Source organism: Eufriesea mexicana, unplaced genomic scaffold (genome assembly GCF_001483705.2).
Source record: "Eufriesea mexicana isolate 0111107269 unplaced genomic scaffold, ASM148370v2 scaffold474474812, whole genome shotgun sequence".
NCBI lineage: Eukaryota > Metazoa > Arthropoda > Insecta > Hymenoptera > Apidae > Eufriesea > Eufriesea mexicana.
Genome location: NW_016907966.1, coordinates 759,584 through 782,451, shown reverse-complemented (window position 1 = coordinate 782,451; position 22,868 = coordinate 759,584). Strand labels below are relative to the sequence as shown.

The 22,868-nt window shown below is 30.4% G+C and overlaps 2 protein-coding genes and 1 long non-coding RNA gene across 3 annotated transcripts in view; 1 reads left to right on the top strand and 2 right to left on the bottom strand.

Moving 5' to 3' along the window:
* The window catches only part of LOC108549584 (voltage-dependent anion-selective channel protein 1-like), a 15,955-nt gene extending 15,445 nt beyond the window's left edge, over positions 1–510 (top strand). Inside the window, exon 4 of the mRNA XM_017903058.1 lies at positions 213–510. Within this exon, the coding sequence (XP_017758547.1) occupies positions 213–478 (266 nt within the window). The 3' untranslated portion in view covers positions 479–510. The remainder of the gene's footprint in view (positions 1–212) is intronic.
* LOC108549578 (uncharacterized) overlaps positions 1–22,868 on the bottom strand; it is a 153,255-nt gene that overhangs the window by 116,953 nt on the left and 13,434 nt on the right. The window contains exons 2-3 of the mRNA XM_017903044.1: positions 8,281–8,493; positions 2,651–2,897 (exon numbers count right to left, since the gene is read on the bottom strand). Of these exons, the coding sequence (XP_017758533.1) occupies positions 2,651–2,897; positions 8,281–8,493 (460 nt within the window). The remainder of the gene's footprint in view (positions 1–2,650; positions 2,898–8,280; positions 8,494–22,868) is intronic.
* Positions 18,207–18,645, bottom strand: LOC108549594 (uncharacterized). Its single transcript, XR_001890349.1, has 3 exons — positions 18,605–18,645; positions 18,395–18,487; positions 18,207–18,315 (listed from the first exon to the last, which is right to left on the bottom strand). It is a non-coding gene; the product is annotated as an uncharacterized LOC108549594 (long non-coding RNA).

The following is a 22,868-nucleotide window of genomic DNA, read 5'->3' as shown; positions in this document are numbered from 1 at the left end:
TAAAATATAGAAATATAAAAAAGTAAGAGATATAATAAAATATAAAAATATAAAATATAGAAATATAAAAAAGTAAGAGATATGATAAAATATAAAAATATAAAATATATCATAAAATGGAAGACAAAATTTTAAATACCATCATCCAACGATGAGGGTTGGAACAATGGAGTGTGACGATGGAGTAACGATATTTCTTGTTATTTTTCAAGTACACCAAGACTGGGACGCCGCAATCAACGGTATTCTGGCGAGAAATCATGGAGTTCAATATTGGACCCTGGGTGCAGCGGCGAAATACAACATTGACGAAGGATCGACGTTTCGCTGTAAATTCAACACGGATCTTCAGCTGGGCATGAGCCTGCAGCAGAAGCTCGACGAGCACGTGACGCTCAGCCTGTCGTTTAACATCGATTGTGCCAACGTGACGAGAGGCGGCCACAAATTCGGCCTGGCCATCGAAATCGAGGAGTGAACGAACCAGCTTCTCGAAATGTCTTTTGTAAAAACTCCCCTTTAATGTCCTTAGATTTTCGAGTGCACTTGTTTCGCGCGTATGTATCGTGATTGTTCATATTAAATATCCAATATTCTTATCAGAGTACCATTTTCATTTGTCCATCGATTAATTACAATTCTGAAAATTTGCTTGCATTCATTTGGATAAATACAGCTCACAAATTTCTGTATCCACATAAAACTTTCTATAATCGATGCCACATCAACTTTATCCTTAATTTGGAAAAATAGTATAACAAAGAAAACTATAATAATGCAATAATAGGAAAAAGGACCTGTCTCGAGAAAGACCCATTTTGGAAGAATATCAATACCTATTATCTTCTTATCCTACTTATGATACTTAATAATAGCTGATGCAATAATAGGAAAAAGGACCTATCTTAAGAAAGTCCCATTTTGGAAAAATATCAATACCTATGATCTTCTCAACCTACCTACAATACCTAATAATACCTAATACAATGATAGGAAAAGGGACTTACCTTAAGAAAGACTCATTTTGGAAAATCTTCATTACATATGATCTCATCCTACCTATGATACCTAATAATAACTAATGCAATGATAGGAAAAAGTATCTACCTTGAGAAAGACCTATTTTGGAAAATCTTTAATACCTGTGATTTCCTCATCTATTATACCTCATTTATTATACCTATTTCCCCATCTATTATACCTAATAATACCTAAATGTAATGATAAGAATCTGGGCCCTGTCTCAAAAAAGATCCATTTTGGAGAAAATTCAATACCTATGATCTTCTCATCCTACCTATGGTACCTAATAATACCTACTGTAATATAGGAAAAAGAACCTGTCTTAAGAAAGATCCATTTTCAGAAAACATCAATACCTATGACTTCTCAAATACCTATGATCTTGACCAAATGTGCCTGATTGGGATTTAGAAATGGGTGCATAGAATAACTGAAACTGTGAAATAGAAGATGAAAGGAAGTTAGCAGAGAGGAAGTAGTTAGTGAAGGATCAGGGTTGAGAGTTAGATAGGTGGGAGTTAGCAATTAGCAGAGAAGAGTGGAGTGTAGTAGAAGTCGTTACAGAGTTGTCAGAGCATGTCCATAGTTACAATCATAGTTCAGTAACAAATATAAGTACATTATATATTAAATAGTGCACAGTTCATGTATCTCATTCAGAGATGTTACAGTAATCTAATTCATCAGTTCAATTAGTAGGTGTCTAGGGTATTGAGATGGAATTATTCAAACTCATACAAAGCTCATGTGACTTGCAGCTTTTTATATACAATTGTATAGTGTATGTATTTAAAATCTTTGCTATTGTATTTTGATAGCTAGTTTCATTATACTAAACTACAGATTTTTCAAACCTAAGTATTGCACAATATTTCTGAAGCTTTTATGAATAGTTCAAAGTTACTTTGATTATGGTAGTCAAAGATATATCTATTTAAAAACAGAAAAGTACTACCTTATTTTTTAGATGTACTAGTGTACAAAGCTAATTCTAAAATGTTACTCTGTTCTATGACATTTTACACCATTTCCAACCCTTTTAAAAATACACCTTGTCCCAATTTCATGGGTCACCCTGTACATAAGTTCCACATGCAAAACTAATGCATCCCCAATTTGCAAGTTCCTTGAATCCCTCTTGCTTTGATAATTTCCTACTTTCAAGAAGCCAACTTACTCTATTTAAATATACATACACCTAAATACATTTCAATCAAATTCTCACTTAAACATCCTCTTTCCTTTTTCCCTTCTTTCCTTGAACCCAAAAATTCCCTTATCCACAATATTTCCATTCCTCTAAATACAGGAATTCTATTATCTATCTGCTATGCCTCTTACATTATCTACTATACCAAATTCATGGCAATATGATACCAAGCATTCCACAAGAGAATCCTGTGCCAACTGGAAACGGTTGTTCCAAAAGGGTGTTGACCACTGAGACCTGAAGCGACCCAATACCAGCTTCCCACGCGGTGTTATCAAAATTCATCTTACAGAGGCTGCATAGCTTGAATGCCAGTCAATATACCAAAGGTACGTCTCTGCTACGGGGCGTGGAATATTCGACAGCGTTCTAGGAAATTAACAGAGACCACAGAAGCTCTGGCAAGCAGTGACTTACCTTGTGACGTGGAACTGCTGGCATACTGCTCGTTCGTCCGCGATATTGCCTTGGCACTGGAACTCTGGAGCCAGAAGCTGAGCCGATTGGACCAGCTGGACTGGTCGGGCTTGGACCACCTGGACTTGCCCCTGGACTCAAGTGAGACGACGAGGACACTGCTCCAGGACTTATTGCTGGAGTTCTGGTGGGGCTTCTAGGCGAGGGCGACAGGTGGCCCCAGGGTCCAGCTTCTGCTTGCAGGAACCTATTGTTCCGGACAGAGGAATTTGCTATAAGTCGTGCTATAATATGTACTTACATCTCATGACAATGTTTTCAGGATTGATAGTAGGGTGTTATTTTCAGAGTTGGGCTGTGCTTAAGTTTGTTTATGTTGGACATGTATTATCTTTGCAGGTGTTGAAGAGTCAAACGGTATGCCAAATCACACAACAGCAAACTACAATAAGCATCTGGTAAACATCGAGGATATTATGAAACACTAAAATGTACTAAAAATGGAAGTTTCTCATACATCAAAATTTATACTATAAGTATAGTATTATATATTATGGTATGTAAAATTTAGCTTAGTCATGGTATTATTTGCAGCTATGAGTAAAAATAAAATAATAAAATTTTTGTTAATGACTAGTTCATTTTAATCAATTGGTTGTGTAGTGACAATAACAGCAGATATTATAGTGATATTCTCAGAATATTATTTTTTAAGAGCTATTTCATTATATACTGATTATTGCACAAGATAAATTGCAAAGTATACTAAATTAAGGTAAATTTTTCTTTTGTGAGAATTTTTTTTTTATAATATACATAGTATTATATTGATAATAATATACTATATAGTATATATAATACAGTATATTAATAATATACAATAATAATATACATAACATAACATATACAGAATGTTGTAATATTTGCTACATAAAATGAGTACAGTATGTTCACTAAATAAAATAAAAAAGAAAAAAAAATACGATGGTTTTGTTAGCCTTAGGGTGAGTCGGAGAATGGTTCTGACAAACAAGAATTTTTTTACTTTTGTCGAAACTGATATATTTTTATGAAATATCTTTTTGCAAGTAGAAAATTATTTTTGATCAAATGTTTCAAACTATGGAGTCATATTACATTTGGAAAATAGTTGGGAATGAAAACGAAGGTTTCTATCAAATTAATGTTATGGAGGACTGTTTTTAAAAATGAAACATGGCTGTTTCGAATGACCATAAAGTACAGTCAAACTATTTGTCAAAATTTTTGTAAATAGGTACAAATAATACAGTCATTTAATAAAAAAAAGAATTGTGTTTTGTTATCACTGCAATCTGGATCTTTATTGTGAGACTTTGTAGGTTAGAATATACTATAGTGTATAGTATAATCTGTTATATTAACTGACTGCATACATTTGAATAATCAGAAAGTATATCTGAGATTTTTCAATGGAAATAAGTGTGATTTTAAAATGAACGATTCAGTACTGTATTACTTTGAATATTATTATGCAAATTTCGCAAATCAATCTTAAAAAATGACATTTATATTCTTGTACTCTACGTTTGTTGTGTTTACTACAATATATATAAAAGTCATTGATAGTGTTAAGAATAAAAATTGAATTGAAAATATTTGCAACAATAACAGAATTTTAACTAGCAAGATTTTCAAAATTTCAATTTGTCAATTAATCACCATGAAATTTCTCAACTAGATAAAATTAAAGTTGTACAAATTATGATGTACTGCAATAAAACAACCATTGAGCTATTCATACTGATTTACTGTTACTCTCTTTTGTAATACTACCTTCAGTATTTTCGTTATAGTTATTAACGTTATTAATAGTTTGAACATGGCAGGCACTAAGTTGTGAGCTGCAGCAGCCATTATAAATCATCGCACGAATGTTAAATGACCATCGAAGACTACAGTAATATTTTCATTAATTGCAAAAAATTAATACAGAAGAATCCTTTCCAAGTAATTGCAAAATTAATGTTTTCTATAAATATTATTTTAGATAATAAATATATATTAGATAATAAATATACAATTTATACTTATATAATTATTGTTATTACTTATATACCTATACCAATAGTAATAAATAATAATAAATAACGAAATTTCAATATATTATATATATGAATAATATTTTACAAAAATATTTTAAATTCATTGGAAGTAACTTTTATTTGTAACATTTCAGAAATTGTAGATAGTCGAGATACATGTATACACACGTGTATACCTACATGTATATTACCATCGAATCTCGACATTCATCAATAGCCAATCTAACTGTTTGAAACTGGTTCTATCGAAGTCGATACTAGTCAATACTAGTTTTAACCAGGTAATTCTAGATATTACGATGCGTCGTCAGCAATGATCAAAACTGAGTGAGGAAGTTTTCTAACATGTTATATTGACTTCAGAAATAATTTTAATTTCGAAAAAAATAATATTAATTATTACTAACCAGCTAACAAAAATATTTTATCAAATTTAAATTAAACAAATTTGTGTAATATTTTTGAGATTTTATTTTACTTTTATTTTTATGAATTATTAATATGAAAATTTGAATTAAAAAAAAAAATTACTCAACAACTATTACTCACACGGACAAAAATACTTATAGAATCCTACATGATATAATACAGGATGTACTATTATTACTAGAATTATATAATAAATGAATATCTATAGGTTGTAAATAAAATTGGTAAATACTTAATTTCTATTTTGTTTATTTTTTTAATTTGGATTTTATTGCAACTGATAAATACTAGAATTTTTTATTTATTTATAAAATTCTCAAATTTTGACACAGACTACGATAAACAAATATGACAAATAATCACATGATTATTTGTTACAATAAACATTAAATAAATTAGATAAATTAAATAAATTACTTTATCTAATACTAAATGATATATAATAAGCTAGAAATTTAAGCAAAGAAAAAAAGGAAAAATAATTTGTTAATTTCATATATGAACTTTTTATAAGAAAGTCAAAATTATCAATCATTACAGGTATTTAACGAAATTCTATACAGATAGGTCGATAGATAATGATACAGAGAGCTAAGAGTAATTTAAAAAGTTTCGGAATAATTTGAAAGTTTGTATAAAAGTAAAAGTAATTAAGAAAGTAATTACGTGAACGATAGCAAAACTACTACCTTATAAAAAGTTCGGATTAAAAACTGAACTGCTTGGGCGCATATTTAGGTGCAAAACTTAACTGTATGATACTCTGATGTAAAAAAGGTCCAACTATTTTCCTTTAAAGAATAAAATGAAAAAGAGCATTTAAAATATTATTTAATACGACTTTTACATATTTTATTTACAAATTCCTTGATATCAATATTTTATTATTTATCATATTGAAATTATTCATTATTTGTAATCTCATATAGTGTGAAAACAATTATAATTGTAATAAAAAACTTTCAATTTCAATTATCATTAAATGAGTCACTGTGTAGATGTACAATAAATTTATTTTTTTTATTTTTAAACAGCTATCCAAAATACATATTTGAACCAAAAATGATTAAATTGTTGCAGTATTTGACGAGACAAATTATTATTTAATAATATAATAGTACTTTCCCTAATTTAAAAAAGACATCCATCTAAAACCTAGATGACTATGCAACTTTCATTCACATGATAAGTCTCACTCTTCTCTCATACCCTTAACATTCTATATCAAATACTCTTTACTGACATGTCTATTTCTTTAATGCAGAAAACTTAATGCAGAAAACATTGTTGAATTACTCAGTATAAATTTAATTATTCTCAAACTGTAATGCACAAATTTTTTTTTAAATATTAATAAATGATGAAATACTACTCAATTAACATAGTACATGATCCTGAATGAGGACTAAACTTCTGAACTCCCCTTACACAAGAAAGTATACAACAATATGATACACAATTTAATTGAAAAATTGACTGAATATAAAATAAAATAATAATAATGATAATAATATAAAATAATAATATAAAATAATAATAATATAAATAATCATATAATATAAAATAAAAGAATAATTGGTTACATAATTAAAGTTGAGGTTTGTTTAAAATATTTGGCTGAGTTACACATGAAGATCATGATTTCCACTCTTGAGATATTCAAAATGGATACTTTCTAGACAAATCCTCCATATTATATATTCTTGTTTCAACTTTTGAAAGCTTTTTCTACTAATTCAAAAACCTGCTAATCCACTCTGATTCCATTACTAAAATAGTCCTCTACTATATCATTAACAGTAACACCTGTATACATTATAATACTCTAAAGGAGCATTAAAAATCCTCAAGTGTCCTACTGCTTCTTCACAAACAGTATATATACAGGGTGGTCCAGGCAACCCAGACACTTCTATAATATGCAAAGTGTATATGCAGTATACTAAAATATGTTTTTATATGAAAAGTGCATGGTTTGGATAGATGCATCATACAGTGCATGCATCTTCTTTTCTAGGTGAAGACATTTCAAAGACTTTAAGGTCAACTTTGTTACTTTTTATGAAAGGCTATACTTTTTTATACCAGGATATGAAGGAACGTCGAATCCCAAGTGAAAAGGTGACCTTTATTGGTTCTAAATCTGTTAACTACCTCAGACTACATTTTGCAGGGCATTTAAAAGTGTATCCTGATTCATCAATAACACACGAGTGTACGAAACAGCAAATTCCAGAAGCATTACACTTGATCCAGACATAATTCCGAGTTTCCTCATTAGTTAATAGATGGCGCAGTTGGATTAATGTCAATGAACATCGCTTGGGACACCTACGTTAAGCTAAAATCATTCATCTCGGTAAACCCTATACATCCGACATGACCACTTCAATTACATTTCCATTACATGTGGACCAATTTAACTTCCCTCTCCTACACATGACATAATGATGACATTTAATCCTTCCTGTGCCTCTCAACGTTACTTTCAACTAATTTATATATAACATGAGCAACAAACAAATTTTCTTTATCTATCAGTTGGTAAATACCATGATCAATCCAATAATTTCAAAAATAAACATTCCCTTCTTAACCTTAAATAGATTGATACAAATATTCAGGTGAAAAATAACACACAATTAATTGAGAACTTATGGAAACTTCAAAACAAATAGGATAGGAAAAACCAAACATCTTTTAAGACATGTCACCTCTGTCAAATTTTTAATTAATCCACTCATAATGGAAATAATTAAGGTAGTCACACCCTGTACACAATCTCTGAATGTCCAACTTCACATAGGATCAAATTTTCAAGGAAATGATGCATGTCAAAGCCCTTTCAGTCAACGTCCTTCTTCTGGCATAAAATTCTGGTCTAAAAGTTTGTCTAAACTCTGGTATAAACTTTGGTTGACCCTAAACTCTTCAAGACGCCTTCACCTATAAAAAGAACTATGAAAATATGCTCTCTAACCAACTGTTCATACTTTCAACATAACATACCTTCATGCAAGTTAGACTTTGACAGTTACAAAGGTGTGCAAGTGACATGGGCGACCCTGTACATGCAAGTAACCGACTAATCAGTGATACACACATCTAATGGCTTACCTGTGCAGGTCTGGAGTCGGTCTGGCGACAGCTATGCTGGAGCTGCGACGTCTGGAAGGTGTCGGTGACTTTGGACCATCCACGCTGGAGTGTCCCTGAGACCCTGTCAACGAGGTGCGATGCAGACGAACCTCGACCTCGCTGCTCCTCCTTTGGAACGCCCTCTTGCTCCATCGTCTGCTCTTCGAGTCGCAGTTCGAGGCCTCCTGCTTTCTGAAAGGACCACGTTGAGTTAGCACAAAATGTAATTGGTCCCTTGTTTGCGTCACGCGGACCAACTGTTTCGATAGGCCTGGGTCAAGTGATCGTCTTTTTTGTTTGTGGGAAGCGAAGGAAGCTTACTGGTCAGATCTCTCGACGAGATATCTCGTTCTCGTGGCTAGATCTTCAGATATCGATGAGGATGACAGGAGCAAACACTTTTGGTGGGGATTTGAGTTTTCTGGTGGGGATTTGGATAGAGGTAGATTATGATGGTACCATTCTCGTGTTTAGGATTAGGTTGATTCTGCTGTTGGTGATATGATGTTGTTTCACGAAAGAGATGCTTGGGGGGAGTGTGAAGGATAGGAATTCTATTTTGCAGAGTGTATATTAACACTTTACCAACCACTAACGATTCAACAGCATATGTACATCCGACCGGCCGCTTAGCCTCAGATTCTCCCTAGCACTCCCCATATAAAACTCCTCTCATATAAAAATGTGGAAGTTTACAAAGCAACGCAACTGACGCTACTGAGCAACGTACCTCGATACTAAATAACAAATTACTGTTCATATAATGATAATGAATGTTGTAATGTTAATGCGACCGATTAATAGGCTAGAGGTCGGTAAATGCCTACTGTGCATTGTGCATACTTCTGGCGCGTGCTTTCGTTCAGTGACTATATTTCGGCAGACTAGACTATCGAAACGGAAGGGTTAATCTGTTGGGTTTGGTATAGTGCGTTCGAGAAAAGAAGGCACAGCGTGTTTACATTTTCATGGCTGATTAACTCCGCTGTCACTGTCATGATCACACGTAGTGACCACTATTGGCTGAAGTTGGCGACGAATATCAACGTTTTCAGCCAATAGCGGATCAAGGAAGTATCAGCGCAGTTAATGCCATCTTTTCTTGAACGCACAGTACTTGTTTTTCTTTTATTTTGTTTTTAAATATATTGCTTAATCCCCCAAACGGATGGTAAGGCACGTCTAACCTTCGGTGCTGCCATCGCAACACAGAGCTTTTAATATTTCAGGTGTAGGTAAAGAGTAGATGCATTTGCATAAAATTATAATTATTCGAATATTAGGATTTTAATTACCAGAATTTTGTATAATAAAATAAAAATGGAAAATAATTTATTATCGAATTTATAAAATCATTTGAAAAGCAGGTGTATTTTACATACACTATGATCATAAATTGCATTTTATTATTCCTTAATTACCCCAACTTTTTTTTTTACACCCAATGCCTGTTAAAACAAAATTTAACCGAGAAAGCTTAATTATTGCAAAATGGCAGATATATTTATGACAGGCAAATTTTTTTAATAATATATGTACAAACAAATAATTATAAAAAATATAACAATGTAACAAATTGTAAAATATTCTAAATAATATGAAGTAATTAATTTTTGTACAATACATACACTTTTTAATAATAAATAAGTGAAGGATAATTATAAAATAATATAAATTATTTAATTCTTATAAAATTAGGAAATTGGAGACTTTATGATTTCTTCAGTAAGCATAATAAAAATAATACTTAATGATGTCAAGCTCCAATAAAAAATGGGTTAACTCACGCGTTTGCATTAATGCAGAGCCATTCGATAACGTTACGTACGCAACTCTGCGATTGTAAATGTCAATATTCTTAACGATTCTGCGTCGAATTGCATTTTTATTGTATCAGTAAATTTATACTTATAACAGCAGTGTTCCACGGGATTGTCGAGAGTTTAACCTTATTGAATTTGGACAAATAAGAACAGGAAATTTACAACTGCAGAGAAGAGAGAAACAAACAATTTTAAATGCAATTTGTTATAAAAAAAATTACAAATTTTTAATGAAAAGAAATCATGAAAAATTTATTTTACGTTAACATTGACGAAAATTATTCTAAATTCTAATTCGAATGCCTTTATTAATAGTTTAATCATCGACTCAAAGGCAGCAATCAGTTGGCTTACCAAAAGTTGTCCAGTGTGAACGCACCTTTACCGAAATTAAAATATTAATTAATTAAAACCGAGCATCGAAATATCTTCTCTACTTTTAACATTCTCAAAAATTTTTTCACTAAAATTTAATGGTCGTAAAGGAACATTGTGAATGCAAAATTTAATTTGTTTTTCGAAAAATATACCGGAATATTGAAAAAATAAAAGTTTGAATTTTTCAGATCGTTACGTGTTACGTTAAGTTAGGTTAGGCTCAATGGAAGATTTTCTTTGTTTTTCGAAAAATATATCAAAACTTGCAAAAATAAAAATTTGAATTTTTTAGGAGATCATTAGGTATTCCATTTCATTGGGACACCCTGTATATAGTCGTACGGAATGCAGCACGCGAGAGAAACCTCTGGGACTTGCCGAGGATTCAGACAGATTTTCTGAACATTCCGCTTCGATTTTTCTGCGGCAGAGTACCATGTTTGCGATAATAATATCCTGGTCAGGGCTACTGAAACGAAATAACAACAAGAGAGTCCTACGTGCCACGAATATTTGTAGTTATGCTTCAACAGAATTAAAAGGGTTCATTATATCGACTGTTTTACTTCAATATTTATACCAGACTAACCCGTAACCTTTGACATCAATTTATTTAATAATTACTGAACTGCGATATTTAAACAATGTAGGTACACTGTTTTGTTACTGCATATGTACCTACGTGTACTGATATGATGTACAGTAACTGCTTCATTTCATAAGCGGTTTATCCGAGTAGTATAAAACGTATACTGTACAGTTTATTTGCAGTAAAATAGATACAATGTAATTAAAAATTGAGTGAAATTATTTATTGTTATTTGTATACGTATACCATTGTATTCGTAGATTTATTATTTTATATAACAACAAAGCAATGATAAATATATTGCATTTAATTAATTATTGTAATATATATATAGTTTAATTGTTATTTATTAATAGAATTTATCAGTGATTGATTACTATTTATCATTATAATTGTTTACTACAATCATTATTATATAATTAATATGTAATTTATTATTATTATAAAATTATTAACTAATACAGAAATTTATAATTAATAGAATTATTACTATTTATTACTAATTTATCTCGGATTTATTATTTATAATTGCAATTTAGTATTCACTTATGATATTGTATATTAGCATTTATGATCATAAATGCATCAATACGAATTTACATATGCATATATGTAGTATTACGCCTCCCTTACCATGTCAATACGATAATATCATTATCAAATAATTTCTCTCTATCAGGAATGCTGCAACTGGATCATCTACCTAACATTACCTAGTAATTATCTACAAATCTAATAAACTTATAATTACCTTATACGTTTAATAATTATGTACCGTCTAAATAATTAATTGACTCATCATTAATTTAAGGGGATATTGTTGAAATCCGGCTTAAAAAAAATAGATATTTTTTTTTTCATTTTCTCAAAGTGCATGTTTTCGAAAATATTCGTGTAAAAGGATTTATTCAAATTCGTAAAATTAGCGAAGTTATGGGTGTTTAAAGTGCGGTGTACTTAAAATGCGTTTTTCTCGTTCTCGAAACCATATTTTTCGAACTGCCTGACAGGATAGCTCGCGTTTTGGTTGACCGATTGACTTGAAATTTGGAGGAGATCTTCACTGGATGTACTTTTATCCCGTGCACCACGAATTTCAAAATCTGATGCTTTTTTCTATTTTTGTTTATCCCCTAAAGGACGAAATCATGAGGAAAATCAATACATAAACTTTAAAATGTCGCCAGTTTTTTAATTTTCGAAATTGTGCTGTTTTTAGTGGTTCGTACTGTAGCCGTATTTATACTGATTAAGATGCTTTTTGGTTTTTTCATTTCGAATAATCAGATAGTCTGGAATCACGTCAGCTATTTGAGCTCGTTTTTTAAAAACATGATTTACCTGAAGGCTATATAATTTCCACAATTTTCATTAATTTTGTTAAAAATAAAAATTATAAATATTCTTTAAGTATAAATAAATCTGAGTGTGAAAACTGCATGTCAACATGTATCATGGTTTCCTTAGAAAAAAATCCCAAATATGTCGATTTTTATTGGCCGGATTACAAGAATAGCACGTTGGACATGACGTATTACAGATATATTCGCTAAAACTATTCACCGTGCTCCTTTTACCGATGGTACCTGGACAACGGGTCCTCTACTAATGAATTTTTAATACTTCCGTATCTATAGACAAGATTCCTTTCGACGCAGTATCATTCAACCCCCCTTCCCCACCCCCCACTCCAGGATGGGACACCATCTTGTCCTTGACCCTCGGCAGTTAAAATTAATTTCCAATTCGACGAATGGTACATTTAAATATATTCCAATAACGTCGTTTAACTTCTCTTTGATAATTTTATTTCTTAAAATTTCACCGATTTCTACTATAGTTTTGAAATTACTAACTTATTTTCAAAATACTATTTCGTGTTGACATATATGTAACTCCTGCATTTCCAATTATATTAGTTAAGTTTATTTCGATGAAACTTAATAATCGTATTGAATCGATTAATAATAATTACTTAGTAATATATGTATATATTTGGATTATCACGATTAGTAAATTTATTCATAAGAGCAGTAAATAACATGAAAATAATATAAATAATATAATAATAAATATAAATAAGTATAAATAATATTAATAATGTAATATGCACGGACTCTTGTCCGTACATAATTGAATCCTTTAAAAATAAAAAATAAATTTTTAACCTACTTTCATATGAAATTTTTTCAACAATATGTCATTAATTATACTTTATAATTATACCTGTATTAATTTTTGTATTGTTCATGTACATGTATTACTCAAATATTGCCATTGTGAATCGACCTTAATGAAGATTTACAAACAGGGATATATACAACGATTGTGCCGGACATTTTAACCTTTTTACACCCATGGGCGAAATATGTTACGAGACGATGTTATTCATGTGACGTTTTCAGCGAAATATTTGTAGTGTCTTTTATCAGTGAGCAATATACCACGTTCAAGCATTTAGAATAAAAAAAAAAAAAAAGTACATAAAAGTAACGGACTCAACGATGCTCCACATAGAGCACATGATACTTCCAAAAAAAAACTTTGATATTTTCCAAGTGCAAATGTTCACATAAATGTTGAAAAAAACAGCGACATCTATTTGAGAAAAAAGTTTTACCACAGAATTTAATTTGTAAATAATATATTAGATAATATATATAGAAAATATATATAGTAAATAATAAATATAGAAAAAATAACAAAAATTGTTAACAAGAAGTAGAAAAGAATGTAAATTTCATATTGAAGATGACTAATGAGCGCTGTAAGTGCCATATAATTTATTTTAGTTCTTAATACTATCACTAGATGCGGCTACAATCATAAATATTATACAAGAAAAATACGAAATATTTCACTAAAATCATTCTATCAATAAGATATGTCATATACACATGTATATACCTTGAATAACAACCTTTTTATTCAATCCCAATTATTAAAAAATCCAAGAAGCTTTTCCTGTTTTAAACGAAAAAGAAAGAAATCGAAACGGTTAATTAATATACACGTCAAGCTCGACGAGAATCCTTGACCGGGTTAACCAATTAAATTAGCGGTTTGCGGTGACAAGCTCAATAACTTCATCAATAACTTCATCAATAAATTCATTTTGTTTCCCTCGCATCCTCAAGATTGATCTGTCGCGTATCGGAAATCGCTTTATAATGTAAGCCGAGCCTGAGAGCCTTCCGTTCGAAATGGCTTCGTTGCACATGAAAGATCGCGCGGTCTGACAAGTGTCGCCACACTTGTACGAATTCGGAGGAGTGGGGAGGACGTATAGTGCGGAGGAGTGGGGCGGACGAATAGTGCGGAGGAGTGGGGTGCGTAAGTGGAGCGGAGGAGTGGGAAGGCGCGCGGGAAATGTGATTCCACGATAAAATTCTAGTATCCTACGTATATTAGCTGGTTATTTCTGAACCGTTGAAACTACACCATTTAACGTTCGCAATTCCGGTAGACGCAAAACGATCGTAATAACGTATGGACTTGTTCCTGAAAAAGGAGCTATCTCCAAGCACGTACGTTGGAATATACGAATGTTTCTTTTGAATCAACAGCAGTCACGAAAGAAATTTAATTGAACCATAATATTTGATATTGAGGATGTAACGAGATATTACAGGTGTGTCGAGGATGCAGAAAATTCTGATAAATAGTGGAATCATTTTGCACTGTGCAAATGAGAGAATTTCGTCTTGTAATTACGTTCGCTATATAATCACATGAGCAAAATACTTTTTGAAAAATCTCGCAAATGGAATAATTTTTTCGTCTATGATATATAGATAAGTATGGTGCATAAAAAAATTAATTTTGATAATTGGGGGTTCCTTTTTCATTCTATGAAAATATTATGAAAATGAAAGAAACATTTTTTTTGTAAATTATAAATAACGAGTAACATACGTTTAAATTAATTTAATTTGATTTCTTACAGCTAATTGTTGATTGCTTAAATTTCAAATTAATTTCTAAAATCATTCCTTTCTACCTCTGGTGCCATATATATATTATACCATATATACTATATACATACTATACTATATATACTATACATATACTATGCTAATAACATAATATATACTGCGATAAAGTGAGGTTAGAAATGGAAGAAAGTTCTTAACCTTAAAATTCAGCCATATTTAAATAACCTAAAAATATGTATTTAATTCAGGATAATAAATAGTAAAAATTGTTTTAATTTTATAATAATATAAAATATACAATATTCAATATATTTATGATATTATCATATTTGAATTATACTACATTTTCTATGCAAAATTTTTTTATTAAAATAGAAATAGAATCGTGATTGGGAAATAGATCTGCTAGAATTATTTGATAGATAAAAATTTGTGTTTCACTATTTTTAGAAGAATACTTAATGCTGAGCACACTATAATCCGTGAAGTTCCAACTCTAATTGAATCAGCATTTCTAGCGAGCAATTCAATGTTCCAAGGGTCATGGAAAAGCTGACGAGTAATCAGTCTGATTTGAAAGTTCACGGTAGGACGGGTCAGAGTCTAACAGAATACTGCAGATTTACGGAATTAAACCTTTGATTTCCGCTTTACTTTACGAAATACCCTGAACGGGAAAGTGACAAGTCCTATTTTTTGGATTTGTTTACAGTAGAATCCGGATTATCCGAATTGTCGAGAACAAAAGTTAGTATAGTAAAATTTGTATACAACGAAATACTTAATCCCATTGGGTGTTCACTTGGAAATTTGTACATCGAATGTACAGTGAACATGTTTGGTTCATGGAAAAATAAAAATTTGAAAATTTCCATAAACTGGGATAATAATATATAGTACAGTTTTGTAATTTTATATAATTGATTATAGTTATATATTTACAAATTAGTTTATGGATATGTATAGTGAAATTTCCATAAATTGCACTAATATATAGTACAGTTTTGTAACTTGATGTAATTAATTATAGTTATATACTTGTGAATTGGTTTAAGGATATGTACAGTTAGTTATAGATATATAGTTAACAGTATAGCTTCAAGTAGTTAATTATAGTAATAGAGTCATTAATATTGTTTCATGGTTTTATATAATTATGTATAGTTGTATATGCATATAATATATATATATATATATATATATATATATATATATATATATAGCTCATATCATGTATTTATTATTATATAACAGTATAATTTTATACAATAAGAAAAAGATATACATGTATACATATATAACATCATTACATAATATATGATGTACATTTATAGTTATACATGTATATAGTATATACAGTTAATATCATGGTTTTATTATTCTATGATAGTATAATTTTATACAATAAAAAAACATATATATACAATATTCAATTATTATATAATATATGGTGTACAATACATATATATTATATAGTATATGCATCATATAGTTATCAATAATATATACATATAAAATAAAAGACGTACAGTATAATATAATGAAATACCATATGTAACCATATGATATGAAACCATATATACATACTGTATATGTACATACTAGTATATATATTTATTAGAATTGTTTTAGTAGTTGAGATATAGAATAGTTATTTTAACTGTCAAAACGAATGCTACGGAAGGACGCTAAAATATTGCTGGAAAAGTTATGTGGTGTGGAGAATTTGATTGGTGTCACGTACCGGCTGTAGAAAACGTTCCAAAAATTTGGATCGGAGATTAATGGGAGGCAATAAGTTATCCTCCACATGGTATTGGTCTCATTCTGTCAGATTACTCTTTTGTGAGATCTCCACATTTTTAGGAAAAAAAATAAAATATTTAACTGTAGTTATGTTAACTGTATTAATAAATTTAACTAGGATAATATTTTAATAACAAAAAAGAAAAATTTTAATAAATAAATTATTTGATAACCGAAATTATAAATCTGAATAATAAATAAATATTAAACAAAAGTATTAATTAAACACAATTTAATCTTTCAAAATGCACGTAGAATTTTCTACTGAACCTAATATTTTATTATTAATATACCATTTCTCCATTTTACTTGGAAAAATAAATTTTACAACTATTACAATCGACCATAATGTTTCATTCTATTAAAAAGAAAATACAAAGCGATTAAAATGACAGAGGTAAGTGAATATATAATGTAACAATTTACAATAACGTTGTAATTCTGTTATGGCAATATATTTGACTTTGGAAATGTTCTCGCATGAAGAAAAATTAAATTCTCTTTACCCATGAATAAATTGTCAAATTATTGTCGATAATAAGTGAGCAAGTATCGTTTTGAATATGCAGTCGGCCGAGCAAGGACGATGTTAGCTACTAAAATTACATTGCTCATAATTCCAATTCCAGTACCAGCTATGCAGGATTTCTGGCCGAATGGAATCGGGTCGAGGAGCTCGATAAATAAAGGCAGCCCCTCATGAATTCTCCAACTTTAATTGCATTTAATTATCCACACGTATCTGCAAGAACGAATGATTTACAATTCACCGTACGTTAAGAACGGCATAACCAAGCTAGTTCAACATGGCGTCATCTTCTCGTAAGACACTATCGACGCGCCACCACTGACTAGTGCGGCTGTTTCGCGAACTACAGCGAGCCAACTCCTTAGTAACACCGCTTGAAAATACTGTAAGAATAATTCTTTGAGCAAAAATAACAGTAACTATTAATCACTAGATTTTCTTTTATATTATTTTAACGTATATCTATAGGGTGTCCCAAAATTCGCGCAGGATTTGAATTTTGCGTCATTTGTGCGGTAGTGTTGCCAATGAAAAAGAAAAAAAAAACCAAGATTCTATGATACTAAGATACTAAGATACTAAGATACTAAGATGCTAAGATACTAAGCTACTAAGGTACTAAGATACTATGATACTAAGGTACTAAGATAGACTAAGTATACTGATATAAACTTTATGAATGAATAAAAAATGTACAATTTTTAATTAAAAACCTGTGTTTTCTGTCAAAAATACTTCTCGGGTGAATTTTGGGACACCCATATGTACCAATCGTCATGAAATTACTGTTAAAAAATAATTTACTTGTGCAACTGGTGAAGTTTCATGAAGTTTGTGGTGCTGCTTTCAGTTATCGTAAATCTGCTGTACGGGAGGGGGGCGGAGGGGGGGGGGGCTGAGATGATCGCGCTCTGCGCACGTTCCTTATTCACTTATTCGATGCAGCTTGTAAAGCTGTGACATTGAACATTTAATATGTCATAATTCAGAAAAATAAAAGAACCGATAACATAAATACTGTTACACCCTATACCTAACTCAACTGTACCACCCAGCAACGGTACACAGGACGCCATCTTTGTTATAGCAAAGAAGTTGAACTTTCAAGATGGAGGAAAACAAATTTCTAAAATTCCATTTGATAAATGCATTACTAAATATAATAACTATGATAGTAATATAATTACTAAATATAATAATATAAATAAATGCATTACTAAACCGAAAAATCGCTTTCTCTTACAATTCAACCACGAACCATGTTACTATAGACCTACAACTGGGGTCTTAAATTCTGCCGGACAGTAGGTTACGCCATCTCGCGACTGATTGGAAAAGTTACCCGAGTCGCAACGGCCTTTATTTCCCGTTAAATGAGTTTATTTTAAGCAAACCTATACAACTTTAACCGTCGCATCTAAGAATTCCAATTTATTTCCGGACAAGCTGATAGGACGAGTCGATAATTATAGCTTTTGGAGAATAATTGCGGCGTTATTACGGCCGCGGACGGTAGTCCACCGTCGTTGGAACGAGCCAGAATAAAATCTAGGTAACAGGTCATCGTTATAGGTTACCCATCCGAAGAGGACTTGTTAAAACTTCGATGAGGCTCTTTCGGGGATCCAGAAGACGTCGCAATCGGTGCGTGTAATTCGTCCCTGAAAGGAAATTAAACTTTTTCCCGATGATCACGTGTCCATCTTTCTCACTGCCACGGACTGATGATAACTTCCTCCTCTCGGCTGATAAGGAGTCGAAGATTATCGATTGGAACGTCAACCCCGATCGGCCTATCTAATTGTCACGCTAATCCTTCTTTAAATTAAGGAAACTGAAGCATCTGGGGGTTCTGGCATGACTGTTATATGAGCCATTCACTGCACAAATCGATTAACTTCATTTTTTGAAAAATCTTAAATTTAAGTGACGAAGCACTTAGTATAGTGATAACTTTTTATATTTAAGATTTTTCAAAAAGTGGAGTCAATCGATTTTTGCAGTGAACGGTTCATATGCAAATGTGTCGATAATGGTGTTTTTTGTTTCGAAATATTAAAAGTATCGTACTCCAATTTTTTACTATTTTGCAAAAAGTTAGTTTCGATTTTAATAGGAACGAATAAAATACGAAATACGCGATGAGATCAAATTTTTTTAGGATTTTGTCTTGAACTACTTTCGTATGTAATTACTGATAAAAATGTAGGTATCGTAACCTAACCTAACACTCTGCATTCCCAATTTTTTCAATTTTCTTCTAGATAGTTGCTAAAATATTATTTTAGGTGTTTTTGAAACAATTTTTGTAATTACGTAATTGATTAATAGTATCAATGAATTTTATATACATATATTTATAAAATTTTGAATTACCTAAGGATGAAACTGAATTTGAATCATTTTTTCATAAAGAAATAGAAAAAATAAATAAATTAAACTGCTTGACTTAATCCATCCTATAGTAAATTAAAGTGAATTTTAATATTTGCTATTTAATATCTATCTATAATTATTAAAAATATCTTATTAGAGTATTATTACAAGAAAATTGTGTGCTTTTTAAAAATTTTCCTTTTTATACAGGGTGTCCCAGCAACGGTAGTACAATCGATTCTACGTGAAAAAACAAATCGAAAATGAAGATAAAATTTTTTCGTTCGAAGCTTCGTTGTTGAGAAAATCGACTTTGAATATTCTCTGAGTGCACGTGTGCTTAACTTAGGTTAAAGCGGATGGGCCACCAGTGGATATTCAAAGTCGATTTTCTCGACAACGAAGCCTCGAATGAAAAAATTTTATTCTTCATTTTCCATTTGTTTTTTGGTGTAGAATCACCCTTTCCTAATTTGTACCACTGATGCTGGGACACCCTGTATATAGAGTGGTTCTAATAACTAGAACGAGTTATAATTATGTTCCTATTGAAGATAAACAAAAATTTTATATTATTACTTACTATAATTTTTTTTATAAATACACTCATGCAAAATGCAGTTGTATTATTTTTTAAAATAGAATCCCACGATTTCTTTTTTACATAAATCAATTCCTCCAGTCATTTTAGGTATAAAATGACATAATAGAAGGTCACTGAAACAATATATACAATGCAATACAATACAATAAATATTCTTTATTGAAGGTAAACTTTATTTGGTTAAAATCTCCATAAAAATATTGTTGGTTGGATTTTATATGGTTATTTGAAAGCTGTCCTATGGAGTATACGTGATATATTGGGTTCTATTTTAAAAGGGGTAAATATTTTCTCGAGTATCTGCAATTTTGCTGTTAATGAGCCAAGACGATTGCCTTCTACAATCTCCTGGCGCCGTTCCAAATCAACATTCAACTGGTATCAGTGGGTTATAAGTGATCACAATAGTTTAGTTCTTAGTATACTAATTATAAGATAAGGTCACTAGCAATTTCAGTATCCAATTTCGTTTCTTTGACATCTATACAATAAATTTATTTCTAGTAAGTATTTCTGCACTATACTAAATTAAGGGGAATAATATTATTGTATTTTATAAGCTTTATATATCCTTTTCTCACAATTTCTAAATAAGGAATTTCACTATTATTTTTGCCTATAGAACTTAATGACAGTGGTTAAGTTTGTAATTGAAATACGAGACACCCTGTATATTAAGTTATTGTAAGTGTCATTGATTGTAACTGTAGGTTCAAAAATCAACACACTATACAAAACCTCAGGTTGTTATGTATTCCTCTTTCATATTCTAACCTCAAATACTTGATTCTCCTAGGTAAGTATTTCTAACGTTTAAAATTCATTTTAACATACTTACTGTAAATATTCACACTAAATTTCCATTGCCATAACATGCTATTAATTACGATAACGACATCGTCATCTTGTGAATCATATTCACATCCATTCACGATTATCGATACTCGATGTTCCACTAACAAGTTAACGCGTCTGCCGTAAGTAAGCAGATGGCGCTGTAAGCGGTCGTAACAAAAGTTCCGCACGGAGTCCAAACTTCCGTCATGCGAAAGAGACTGAATACAAGTTTTATTCGATTATATATGTTAAGAAGAATTTGAAGCAAAGTGCACTTGCGAACGAAACTTTCGAGAAAGTGCATTTATGAATAAAATGGAAATAAAATAAAAATACTATTATTGTTGTATCGTGATTTAATTTGTATTAAAATATATAAATGTGCTGGGCAAAACTCATCCTCTAGATTTACCATAAAATTTATAAAAATATGGGAAATTGAATGGAAAAAGAAATTCCTATGAATAAATATACTATGTAAAAACATAGTATACAAAAATATAAAAAGACATTAATATAAATAATTAAATAAAATTATTAATATTTAATATAAAACATATAAAACCAAGAAAAAGAGATGTTTGCTATGAATAAGAATTATTCTAATTAATAAGACAGAGGAAATAATTTTATCAAAAATAAAATTGATAAAAGATATAAATTTTTTCCAATATTTTCATCTATTTAATAATTTATATAAATTAATTTGCAGGATATTTTTCAAAATGGCGTAAAGGTAGTTATAAGAAACTTGATTTAAATTATGCTATATGTCAGATTCTAATTTCTATTTTAATACATGTTCGTTAATGAATATTTCAATAGAAATGTTTAATAGAAATACATTTTTGTAATTTTGATATTATGATTATGTCGCCTTCATGACGAAAATTATTTTTTAAATTAAATTGGTAAATTTTCAGTATTTTAGTCGCCTTGAATAGGAGACTTTAGATTTCGTTATTATCATTAAAATGGAGTTTCCTCGTAACGTCAAATGAACATGACGTGCCTTTAATGCGATGCTGCACTAACCTATAATATGCGAATGATAGAGTATCCGAGATATAGTACAGTACAGTAGACAGTGGTCTGCTGTGTATAGTATAGTACCTCGACCACTACACTAGGTTCAATTAAATCCTTTTAACCCTCAATTTCTCCTTATCGAGCTGGATACAAGATAAAGAGTGCATTATACATAGTTATTTAGCCTGATAAACGACACCTGCAAAAATAGATGATTCATGCACGGTAGCTGATGGATCTTTTCCTGTTACTGATAGTTTTCAATTTGCTATGACTCTGAAGTTCCTGTATAATCAAACTTTTATTGGACCATGGAAGAAAGCAATTCTTCATTTCAATGAGAAAAATAGAAATTAAAAAATTGAAACTAATAATAGTGTTTATTTAAACAGTATAGTTATAAGCATACAATTATAATAATATAATTATAATAATTATAAATATAATAATACTTACAATGTATACTTAAATGTAAGGATAAAATTTTCAATATTTCTCTTTAAACTATTACTTATTTTATTTTTACTATATTACATACTTAATATATTCAAAAAAATATGTAAAGTATTAATTTATAATACTATATAATATAATGCTACTGTTATATATAATCAATAACATTAATGTATTAATAATGGTATCAATATATAATATAATAAAT